The following is a 13,028-nucleotide window of genomic DNA, read 5'->3' as shown; positions in this document are numbered from 1 at the left end:
TAATATAGAATTATACTTCTCTAGGACATTAGTGGACTGGAAATCAACGCATTTTTCCGATTGCGTCTTCTTTTAGATACTTTCTATTGTTGAGAAAATGTTCAGCAGTGCAACAACTGTTTCTGTTTTGTTTGTTTTTTTCTTTTTGTTCATCTTGTATTGATCGAAACATTACGCTTAAATCTGAGTTTCATTGATTTGGATTCAGAAATTACTATACTTTTCGAGTACCGTCCTATTTCTTTTAACTTTCAATTATTCCCATGGATTTGTCGTCCTTGTTTCATTGTTTTTCTTTCTTTCATCGAAAGTTGTTGTTATCACGTGTTATTGGGTTTTATTATGTCGTACTACTGTATAGATGCGGTAACATATGGCTTGGTGGATTTCTATGAAATTTTTATTTGGCTTCTGTCGTTCTGTGACCGTTAAGTCAACGATTACAGCGGAGCGGATCAATATTCAAAACTGATACTCCTGAATATCACTTTCAAAGGAACTACAAAGTATTTGTGTATTCGAGGGTAAAGGAAAAATGTTGGACCGAATCAATGGTTCGCTCGATCCTTATAAATGTTCACTAAATCAATACCACTTTACCTCATCGAGGAATGGTTTGATTGATTTTGAACCCCGCAAATCAGTCCTTCCCCTTTTCCAGGTGATCTTAGCATTCCTAATTGTATCTAGGAAGTCAGAACAACCCCAAAGGTGCTATTCTCTTCACTGATATCGAATCAAGCTTCAGAAAGGTACCATCGAAACGGGAGCACATCGCACACCCATTGAATCATGACCAACTTGTAAGGTTGAACCTTCAGACTTGTGTATTTACACTAATATTAAAGCCACTAAGAAGTACAATAACAATATGACATAGGCACAACAATAACAATAGTCGATGGATAATTACAATTCTGCAGAGACGGTTTGGAGACCGAAGCAGCCGCATAAACGGGAGCGCTCGAAGTGGCGTAATGAAGCTAGCGATTGCGATCAAGGCGGGACCATCACTTGTTGCCATCAGACTTCTTAAAGGCATCACCCCACGAATCTGAGGTGGTACGGATTTCAGGTGGAGTATTCTTATACGGGATGGTAGATTATGGGGAGGGTGTGATTCCGTCCATTTCTTCCTAATTCCGGTAAAAAAAGGCCCGGAAGATGCGGCTTCGAGTATTCCGGCGCGCCATTCTCCACAAGGAGTTCGATTGGAGCGCGCCAGCCTTGTGCACGCGCCGCATCTTCTGGACCTATTTTCACGGCAATTAGGAAGAAATGGACGGAATCACCCTTCTCTCCATAATCTACGATCCCGTATATGAATACTCCACCTGAGATCCGTACCACCTCAGATTCGTGGTATGCTGCCTTTAAGTAAGTAAGGTCCCAACTCGAGTACAGCCGTTTACGTAAACTCACCAAGCTTCAACTCGTTTTAGTCCAACTATAAGAACACAAATACAAGTAGAAACAATAAGAATAAGAAATCAAACCGAAAATTGATGCGATCACGTCCGCATTGTGCACGATATACAGTAGGGAAGAAAAATTTACCTCTCTTCAAGGCGGAGCACATGAGAACGAACTACGACAACAACATTTAGCGGAAGAGTTTCTGAAAAAGTTCAGGCATAGTGCGTGAGGAAAGAAACGACGAGGTGCAGGGCAGTGGCACTGGAGCGCCGAAAGAACGTGTTGTTTGGATCTTGGTCTTGAGATTACTACCGAACACAGGAACTAATAGATTGATCTACGCGTGATCGATTGTGAATGAGCAGATCATGGGTGCTTACCATATTTGGCTCGGAGCACTGGGTACCATTCTTAACGCGTAGGAAACTAGTAAGTCCTATTGGTTTATGAATTCTAGAGATGTTTTTTTAGCTTTATGTTTTCACAAAAATAAACAAGAAATAAACAAGCAACAACATCAATCAATAATGTACTCTTCGTTGTTGTTTACAACTTCTTCCCAGCGTTCAACAAGTTGTTCAATGATGATTCAAAGCGGATCGCACCTCGTTGATTTTGTTGTTGTTGACCCACGCGACCAACTTTTGAACCTTTTCCATCGGGTGAAGGTGATGCTCTATGGTACTGTGGGAACATTCCACTATCTCTGCCGATTCCTTCGTCGTTCGGCGTGGATCTTCCTGAATGAACCGAGCTTCAGTCGCGCTTCATCGAACTGAACGGGGCCATCCGATGCACTTTTTTTTTATGTCGGAATTAATGTCTTAAAGGGATCACCCCACGTTGCGGTGGTATGGATTTCCGATGGCGAAAGACTTGCCGGGTCTTAGATTCCAGAAGTGGCTCCTAGCTTTCTTCCTAATTGCCGTAAAAAAACGTCTCGGGTCGCTATTTTCTACGACGAGTTCTATTGGAGCGCGCCAGCCTTGTGTGCACGCGTCGCATATTCCGAGCCGTTTTTTTTTTGCGGGAATTAGGAAGAAATGAGTGTTATCCCACTCGTTTCTGCCATCTACGACCCCGTATAGTCTTTAGCGATCGGAAATCCATACCACCCTTGGATTCGTGGGGTGATGCTTAGAAAAAAAAAACTAAACTTTCAGAAAAAAAAAGAAAAAAGGGGTTATGGGCGAACCCAATACATCATCAATGTGAGATGAGTATTTGCATGCTTTACAAGAAGTACGCGGTGTAAACTTACTTCTGAACAGTTGTACCATTACAAACCGCTGAGAAATCCCAGAGGTTCATGGATAATCCTTCTTCATTGGCTGTAAATTGCAACTTTTTTTTTGGGAACACTGTGTTCATCAACAACTGACGCCGTTTTCAAAGTAACGTCCACTGGTACGCGTTTCGCTTCTTATCTTATCGATGCGCTCAGAGTAGACGGAAATACAACTGTCACTTCACTGTGAATTCCGGAGGTCAGCGGTCCGGTCGGAAAGAGTTCCTATTCATATCTACGCCGGTTATTCATGTCTGTACGTATATGTATGTTGGTTGAGTCATGACACTCATTGTCCTCACGTCTGAAGAGTGTGTGTGTGTGTCTTTTTTCACGATGCCGAACCGCTTCGCATATGAACGCGCTACGACGACGCTAGAAGCATTTCTTTGTTCCGATGAATGGTTTTCTCCGACAATTCTTGTTTTCCTGAAAAGTCCTTACATTCTGTGAAACAATTTAGCGACTCTTTTCTTAACAACGACAACCGATCGATATACTATCAGTTTGTTTGCTGTAATGGACTGTTCTTCGCAGAAATGCATCTTTCTCTACTTTTTTTTCTTTTCCCTTCGCCTTCTTCACAACAATTCGATAATTATGGCGCTAATCATCATCATGTTTATTTTAGATAACGCTGGTAACTGGACCCGTATAAATCCTTGAAATTTAAAGATAATTTTTAATGTGAAGCAGGAACCAAGATTGTTAGCGCTGTTTTTTTTTTTGTATGGCTCACGTTACGACATCATCACCTTCATCAAAACCTGGAAAAGTACAAAAGTTTGCGGTTTTCCTTATGGGATCCTAAACTGTTCTGGTGTTTAGATCTTCAAGAGAATCTTTATGGGATCGTGACTTGTTCTGCATAAGAAAACCCAGAACAAGTTCCGATCCCATAAAGGATAACATCGCAGACAAAAAGGTGAAGCGCCCAAATTATTTTGCTTACCTCAGTAGTCGTAGTGAAAATCGTGGACCACTGTTTCATAGAATAGCGCTCCAATAATATTGTTTAAAGGAAGTAGGCAGCATATCAAAAAATTTACGATGTTAAGATATCTCCACGAAAAGATAGGGTTAGGGGTGTGGATCACGAGTATGAACGTGATTACGCCCACTTCCCCAATCATGCAGAGAAACGGCTTAAGAAACGGCCTAGACGATCGATTTTCCCTACATTGCACCTAGCAACGCGCCGTATCCAGCAGCGCAGACGCAGCTCCTGCCTTTGCCAGCAAGCTGAAGAGGCAGTGTTAGCAGCTCACTGATTTTCCAGGCGCATACTACTCACAGAAGTGCATTACTAGGTACTTCGTAGGGAAATTCGATCGCTATAGTCGTTTCCCACGCAGTTTTCCGGAAAAATTACGGGGAATTTTTATATATCTTTATAATTTATAATTTAATTTATAATTAGGGGGATATTTTTATAAGTCTAGCGCTCATGCTTCATAATATTATTATTATATATTCGACAGATCGAAAATCATCTCCATATTCAGGAAAAACTGACGTTCCACCCTTCTAAATTCTAAGATTTGAAATGCATTAATTAATCGACGTTACCCGCAGTAATTATGACAAACTCAACTTTGAACATTTTTAATATTGTCGTTTGGTACTTAATTTTATTTTCGACTACAGTCTATTGAAATGAACTTTGATTGCGGCAAATTATCCAATTTTGGTCTATTTTCTAGATTAAAGAAATTTCAGATTGGCATCAGTAGCTTTTCTTAGGATAAATCGACAACTTTTCTCAACGATAGAGAGGGATTGCGTTAAAGATAATCTTCTTCCTCTTCTCATGCGGTATGATCACATTCAGAAACGTAATCCTTCACAAGTTCCTTAATCTACATATCTTAAAGGCATCACCCCACGAATCTGAGGTGGTGCAGATTTCAGGCGGAGTATTCATATACAGGATGGGAGACTACGGAGAGGTGGGTGATTCCGTCCGTTTCTTGCTAATTGCCGTAAAAAACGGCCCGGAAGATGCGGCCCCGCACAGTGCTGGCGCGCTCCAGTCGAACTCCTTGTGGAAAATAGTGCACCAGAACCCTGTAGAAAATAGTCCGCCAGAACGCCTGAAGCCGTATCTTCCGGGCCGTTTTTTACGGTAATTAGGAAGAAATGGGCGGAATCACCCCCCTCTCCATAGTCCCCCATCCCGTATACGAATACTCCACCTGAAATCTGTACCACCTCAGATTCGTGGAGTGATGTCTTCAAAATCATTGCTGGAAACTGACCCCAAACTGAGTATTCGGGAAATGCCGAATACTCTTCTGGCTACTTTGTAAACAGTCCAAAGACATCTTCAAGATATTGGGAAAGGTTTACAGGCAGGGTATATGGGTTCCACATCTCTTGAAGACGATAATCCCAGGTCGCACGCAGCAAGATTAACCCAAGAAAAAAGATAAAGCAGCTAAACTGGGAGGTTTTACCAAAATCCGTAGAATCTCCCAACATGGCACCATCTGATTTTTATTTGCTCCGATCGATGCGATATTCCCCAAGGATTAAAAATCCTAAAAAAAATTATCGATCAAGTGCGAGTTCACCTAGAATCATATTTTTCTTCAAAGCACACGAAATATTATAAACAGAGGACTGAAACTCTACCAGCATGATGGGAAAAGGTCCTGGATAAAGCTCCCGCAAGTCAATCTATATGCTAGTTACACGTTTGTAAACCCCAAACGATTCTGTATTGAAGTGATTGCGTTGGCGCATCCCAAGTGGAACGCCAGACACTTTATTCCTTTTATCCTTTATTTTATACGAATACTCCACCTGAAATCCGTACCACCTCAGATTTTTGGAGTGACGCCTTTAAGGGTCGAGGGTTGGATTTTATACGGTCGTTTCGTCCGTGTTTTACATTTAGAAACTGGGGAATCGTCTAAATTGTTCACGACTAGCACCGATTAGGGATGTCACCTCTATCTCCTAACATAATGCAATTGAATGTTCTTTCTTAAACTACGAGTTGTGTTAGGCATACCGTATAGATCGCATTTGAAGAGACCTCTGATGATATTTGTCTTGGTTGCTTTCTATGCTTGTCTCTTCCTTTTCTTTGTGTCACTGCCAATCAAACTCGTATAATTTCACGAAAAACGATTTCCAGCATTCGAACGGACAGAGTGCGCAAGTTCAGCTACGGTACAGCTTTTTTCACATGACGGAGGATAATTACTGTAGTCTTGGCTTACGTGACTCACCGACAGCACCTCATATTGAATTGGTGGTAAGAACAACCCTTCTTCCGGAACATTTTGCATCCTGCACAGAATGCTTTTCTTATCTTCTCAGCGCTAATGTTATTAAAGGCATCACCCCACGAATATGAGGTGGTATGGATTTCAGGTGGAGTATTCTTATACATGATGGTAGATTATGGAGAGGAGGGTGACTCCGTCCATTTCTTCCTAATTGCCGTAAAAAACGGTCCGGAAGATTCGGCGCCGCATAAGGTTGGCGCGCTCCAATCGAACTCCTTGTGGCAAATAGTGCACCAGAACGCCCGAAGCCGTATCTTCCGGGCCGTTTTTTACGGCAATCAGGAAGAAATGGACGCTCTCCTCAATCTACGATCCCGTATACGAATACTCCAGCTAAAATTTGCACCACCTCAGATTCCTGGAGGGTGGAGTGATGCCTTTAAGTTGTTACCCAGGACCTCATCGAATATTTTTAGCTCTTAGGACCACCAGCGTATGAATCTCCAAATGAATTCGTACCTCCATCGAAATCCACGAATCTTTTCATGGTTATTACTGTAACGCAGCTCATCTTAGCAGGTATCACTTCTAATATCTCAATGAAACTGCCCTGGATGTGCTCCAGGAACAGAAACAAGGAGGTTTCAAAAAATTGTTCTTACACGTCAATAAAATTTTGAAATTCACAATCTCTACAGTAATCGTAGCACTTTAGCGGTGCCGTTTGTAGCTTAGCTGAGGATATCCTCTGAATTTATTGGAGATAAGTTCAGCTACGTTTTTCCAAAGCTAGAATATTATATAAGATCCATACGTTCGCTACATAATATAATAAAATATGTTTCAACTTTTTTTTTCGTATTTTCTGCCTTTCTTATTCATATATTCTTATATTTATTTTATATACTTCATTATTTTTACACTTAAACATGTAGAGTTTTTTTAAAGCTACTGTATCAATGAATTTCAGCCGTTCTTTTACATTCCGGCTTTTTACTACACATCCTTATGCTTATTTTATTGTTATCATTTATTTTATTTTATTTTATTTTTTTGTTTTATTTTTTTGTTTTATTTTTTATTATTTATTTTATATTATTGTTTTTATACTAAGATAGGATGCAGGATTTTCCAAAGCTACGTACAGTAGCCATGGATTTCAGCTCTTCTTTTATATTCTGGGATTTCTTGTGAAATTTACGCAGGCGGCTACCATTGTTCATATTACTCAATTATATGGATGTCTTCCTTATGTTTATTAAATTTACCGGTAAATGTCCTCATATTTCCCTCTTTTTTCCTCAGCGTGACTCTATCCACTCAAATTTCTTGCAGATTGGTGTAATCGCAGCTATTACTCGTTGCGACAGGCTTCTTTCTGTGCATATTTCCTTATGCGTAGCAGTTATTGTTGCCGGCATAGCAACTGGAGTGATTTCCGTCCTGTAAGTTTCAGTTTCACTTACTTCCGGGGGCGTGGTCTTTGTAAAGTGCTGACCAATCGCTAACGACCAGCAGGCACGCCCTTTCTTTCGAACAATTTTTTCTGTTAAACGGTGCTTATTTTAGTGACTATATAACTATTGGAACGACTCAATGGTGCTATGAAAATAATGTTTTTTGTATAATTGCAGAACATGATCCAAGGAGGTGAGCTTTCATTAAGTTTGGATCTTAGAATGGTGCCGTTTCCGGATTGTGACGTCATATTGGTGCTTTTCCTAACTTTTTTTCCATAACCAAAGAATATACAAATAAATAAGTCTACGAAAATAATAAATGATAACGAGAAATAGACCGCACGTGTTGGTCTTTCTTCTTCCTCACTAATTTATATTAGTTGTTGGCAGTAGTATTTTTTTGTAAATTATTTTTTTTTCTGTGATTTACGCGGGTAAAATTCTCTTTTGCTCGAACTTTTTTTCGCTTTAAAGTTCTTTTCAGTTTTTTTTTAATTTTATTACTTACGCACAACTGATGGAAATTATTTTTCTGCACACCTTTCTTCTGTCTCCGGAAGTTTCCCAGCAGTTTTCTGGAAGTTGCGTTTGTTTGGCGGCACTCGGCCCACAAAATAATCTGTTGCTTTTTCAGAATTTTTCACATAGGCACTCATTTTGCGAAGAGCGATTTCGTGGGATGCGTATGGCAGTTCAAAATAGGATTGTCAATTGTCACTTTGTCAATTTTTGGTGTGATTTTTATCGGTAAGTAGCTTATCGCAAATGTATTGCCAAAGTTTACGATCAATACATTGATAGATTTTGAAAAAATCAATAGATGAAAAAAAAAACCTTGCTCTAAACAACATCGGCGAATTTCTAGTGAGCTCTGGTCATTCTTGTTTTGGTTTCATAGCACACTTGTGGGTCTTTTCAAATAGATAATTGAATAAATAAATAGATAAGTAGGTAAATAAATAAATAAGTAAATAGATAACCAGATAAATAAATATATAGATAGATAAATAAATAAGCAAACAAAAAACAAGCAATAAAATAAAACAAATAAATGGTAGTTCTATGTCCCACTATTTCCCTTACTGCTATTATGGATGTAAAAGATACTAACCACAAAGTGAAGCGTGATGTAAGTAATGAATATTTCTTGGTCTTATTCTTTTTTCGAAATGAAAAATAAAACTAACATTTTTACGTTACCAATTGGAAACATCTAGTTCTAAGTAGTATAGAGAATAACACATCCATCAGTGTTTACATGTGCTACTTTTGTCTTCGGATAGTATCCTTACCTTTTTCGACGAAAATGTGAGAAATACCAATCACAAACTGAAGCGTATATTAAAAAAAGGATTATAAATATTTCTTGGTCCATTTTTTTAAAATAAAAAGTATGACTAACATTTCTCTTCACACATTTACTAATGTCTACATTTGCTATTATGGGCTTCGGATAGTTATCCTTACCAATTTTAATTGATACGTAATTTGATAAATTTTAATTTTAATGAACTGTATGAACTGTAATTGATTAAATTTGAACATACGTCTATCACAAAGTGTAGCATGAGTTAGTCAAAAAGTTTTTTCTGGTTTATTTTTTTTAATACAAGAAAAAATTATTATTTCTATTCAAATGTTATGACTTGTTTCAGTTTTCTTAAACATTCTCTCCATCATTCTATCCTCTCAACGAATCAAACGATGGTCGAAATTTCGTCGACGATGAGCTCTGGAGTGTGCTGTGTTCCGATCTCAACCAGAGTTGCTACATCATCCTTTCACCTCGCCTTATTTTTTCTCGTTTTCTAATTCTGTTCAAAAAAATTCATACATATCACTCCAAATATACGAGTATATTCTATTGCTTTATTTTTTCTCATTTTTCCACACTTGAAACGCAAACACTTCGTCAATTTGTGGCGATGTGACGCATCCATCCTTGTATAAAGTGTAATATCTTGCTTACATTAAAAAAAGTTTTTTTTTGTTGAAGAGAAACAAAAATAATAGGAACATTTTTAAAATTTTTTTGAAAGAAAAACCATCTGCATCGGTAGCGGAACTGAAGGGATTTTGACGGGCAGGAATTGCTATGCAAATCCGCCCTATACTACTCTATCCATTATAAGTTATCTTCCATGATTCTTGGTAATATTTAGTAGGTCTACTAAAAAAAATTTGTTGAATTACTGTAGCTGTTCTGTACTACTAACTGTACTGTATTACTGTTTCCCTCATCTTTTGGACGTAAATATCCACATTTGCATATGTAATAACTTTTTTCAATCTCTGAACTGATTTCATGAGGGTGTCGGTTGTGACTTAGTCCCCAGTTACATTTATTCGACAATGAAAATCAAATCAATGAAAATCAATTAATCAAAAAAATCAATGAAAATCAGGTGCACGTAGTCTCCGGATGTGTTTTTTTTTAACATGATATGAGATATGTTCTCCAGATATGTTTTCTAATAGTGTGCCTACGAGGTTTTTATATGGAACCTTTTAAAAAAATCAAAAATTTCGGGAAAATTCATCACGGCACATCATCGATATACTCCCGGTCCACTGGCGAGCGGTTGAAAACATCGTCGAACGTTCGAATGCAATCATTTACGCGATAATGCACCATAAATCAAATGAAGTGATTGAGTTGTTTATGTCAAGGTTACAGTCACTCTCTCTAAGTACGTACTTGTTTACTGTTAGGTGTTTAACAGTTTATGGCGCCGCCATGCACAATTGATTAAATCGATCATTTTTTGGTTGAGGTGAGAGACAGAGAAAGCAAGCAAAAAATAATATAAATAAATAAAACATGCCCAATACAGTTATTCACAAAAATAAAGGTATTTAAGAAAGCAGTGAAGGCGACAGAAGGTTAAAGGTCGGTCCGCCCGCACACCTTCCCTAAAGAATCCAAAAAAATTGACCAGAAAAATATTTCTATTTAAGTTGAAATTAAAAAAAATCCTTAGAAGTGAAGCTGTGATGATATTCCAGAAAGTTGTGTATGAAAAAAATTGTTGGTTTCATAGTGAACGTCCTAGTGACAGTGATAGTAAAATGTCAGGAAATGATGACCACAGAAAGCACCGTAGTCTTCGTCGTAGAATATGGAGGAAAAGAAAAGAATTTGAAAAAACCGAAGGAAATACAAGTCATCACTAGCTGATAATCAGAAACACAAGAACTAGAATTATAGTGAATACAATCGTATTCCTGAAACGCAAGCCGTCCGACTTCAGAAATCTTGGAAACTTTTCAGGATTTCTCGTAAAATAACGTTTGAAAACATTGAAATATCGTCCAAGGTAGATTCTATTTCTAAAATCATGAACTGATTCGCTTAGGAGCAGAAAATTCGAGGATTATAGCATCAGAGGGCAATTATATCAGTCATATCTTTCCTAGACTGAGACACTTTTATTCACGGAATTAAGATGAACCGAAAGAAATTATTGAAGTGGGAGGGACGAAAAGAAAAACAGGACAACAGAAAAAAATAAGATAGAAAATATAAACGAAAAAAGTATAAATAAAAATATTAGAAAATCATTGAGGGAAAAAAAGTGAATATTTGGGTTTAGAAGGCTAACAAACGATTTACAGACCGAAGACTTTAAATTTGAACGTTCCAAGATCCTCAATAGTTGAGGAGACCATGTACCATGCACATCGATTGATTCCCTTTAAATGGCATCGTTGATCAAAACCACTGATCAAAACCGCTGAACAAAACCACCGATCCATGGCTGAGGTTCTCATTTATCGATCTTCCTTAACCTCATAGTTCTTAATTCCTTCCCTTCGTCTTGAATCCTCTATGAAGAAGAGAGTCGCGGTCTAGCGGTAAATTTCCTATTGATGTTTTTTTTGTTTTTTCTTTTTTTTCTTTTCCCCCCCAATTATTAAGTTTTTTGTAGAAGAGGATTTTTTGACCTCATTCGCCTCCAATATACCTTCTATTGAGAGGAGGGAAAAAGGAATTCCTACGATATTCTTCTTTATTTCTGTTATCCTGCTTTTTTGTACTACTTTCTACTACTAATCAGTTCAAATGGAATAGTCAATCTCTATGCCAGATCTGAAATTTTATTAAAAATGAATACGCTACCCAGGTAGGAGATTTCTGCCGATGAGGCATTCAGAGACTTTTTCCAAGCCTATTTCAAAAGAAAATCAATTAAATTGACCATTGTTCATTTCTAAACATCATTATCGTTGAGGACAAAGATATTTTTCTCTCGACTTCTGAACTGGTTCCGATCATATCGAAACACTGCATCAAAGTTCACCGTCGCAAGGTTTTTGACGGGAAAATTCAACGCTTTTTAAACATAACAATGACATTTTGTCTGCATTTTTCTCTATAATCAACAGAAAATAAAATAAAATAAAATAATAATAAATAACAATGATAAAAGTAAAATAAAATAACAGTTGCGTATTTTGCGTATTTTTGCGTATTTTTGATTAGCAGTAATAAAATAATAATACATGTTAGTAATAAAGTATTTCACATAAGAACTCTACAAAAGAGTTCATAGTTTTTTTTTTCTAAGGGACTTGTTTTTGATTTTACGATAGCACAAGCAATAGCTACTTAGACAGAAAATTCGCTTGCTGCGACATCAAATTGATTTTTTTTTCTGTTGCGAGGTATTGAGGTCGAAGAAATATTCCGGGAAAAAAGAAACTACAATATTCAATAATAATAGCAATGATAATAATAACAATAGGAATTATGTACACGTCTTTCATTGTAAACCTAATATCTATGTATTAATTTTAATAATTTAATTTAATTCTTAATTAATTTGATTTTATGGTGAATTCACCCAATTTTGAAAGTTTGTTAGAGATTTGATTGAGTTTTGCGGAAATTTTGTTGTCCTCGAATTTTCAGAGCTGCACGACGGGTGCATACATTTCGAATAGAGTTTCTCAGCTGTAAGAAGAAAAATTGATCACGCCTCCTGTCAAAAACAGTCTTTGTCTCGTTTCACTGTTTTTCATAACAGTGTAAACAGTGAACGTTGCATGCTTTGCTTGTTTATTTACCCTGTCTGTGCATAGTCATCAGTAGCGCACTTCCAGTCACCCACTAACATTTATTAAGCGCTCTCTGATTTTTTTTTTCAGCTCAAAAATTATTTCATTATTTATTATTCGATATATTTGGTATTATTTTATTTATTTATTATTTGACGTATATTATTATTTAATATTAGTACTATAAATATTTATTATTGCTATAAATATTAGATATTTAAACTTTGAACTTTAACTTTATTTATTATTTGATATATATTATATTTGACTTGATCAACCATTACCTTGTAAAGGAAAGACATTTCGCTTTACGCTGGGCACTATTCCAACTCCAACTGCTTTGTTTGTAAATAATAATAGTAAATAAGGGCTAATGGGAGATTGAGAAAGTTGTTTATTTTCATGACAAATAGAGTAAACAACTAGGATTAGCCATGTATGGAGATAATTGTTTACAACACTACACGATTTTTTTGTAATTTTGTTATTGATCTTACAATTTTCCGAACCTCTGTCCTTCGTTTTCCTCTTATACCCGCTACTGCCCTCTTCGTTACGCTCGTTTCGCAT

At 37.1% G+C, this 13,028-nt stretch overlaps 1 protein-coding gene across 1 annotated transcript; it reads left to right on the top strand.

Annotated features, from left to right (window-relative positions):
- Window positions 1-5,897: 5,897 nt before the first annotated feature.
- Window positions 5,898-9,129, top strand: RB195_012239 (uncharacterized protein; the record flags this gene model as incomplete). The annotated part of the gene is made up of 7 exons (XM_064194009.1): window positions 5,898-5,966; window positions 6,417-6,519; window positions 7,104-7,210; window positions 7,276-7,385; window positions 7,510-7,590; window positions 8,035-8,147; window positions 9,056-9,129. The coding sequence occupies 7 exons, from the start codon at window positions 5,898-5,900 to the stop codon at window positions 9,127-9,129; spliced, it is 657 nt and encodes a 218-aa protein (XP_064051592.1).
- Between the last annotated feature and the right edge of the window lie 3,899 nt (window positions 9,130-13,028).

The sequence above is a fragment of the Necator americanus genome, chromosome III (genome assembly GCF_031761385.1).
Source record: "Necator americanus strain Aroian chromosome III, whole genome shotgun sequence".
In the NCBI taxonomy this organism is placed as follows: Eukaryota; Metazoa; Nematoda; class Chromadorea; order Rhabditida; family Ancylostomatidae; genus Necator; species Necator americanus.
Note: the sequence above shows the minus strand (reverse complement) of the source record. Positions and strands in the feature narration are given on the sequence as shown.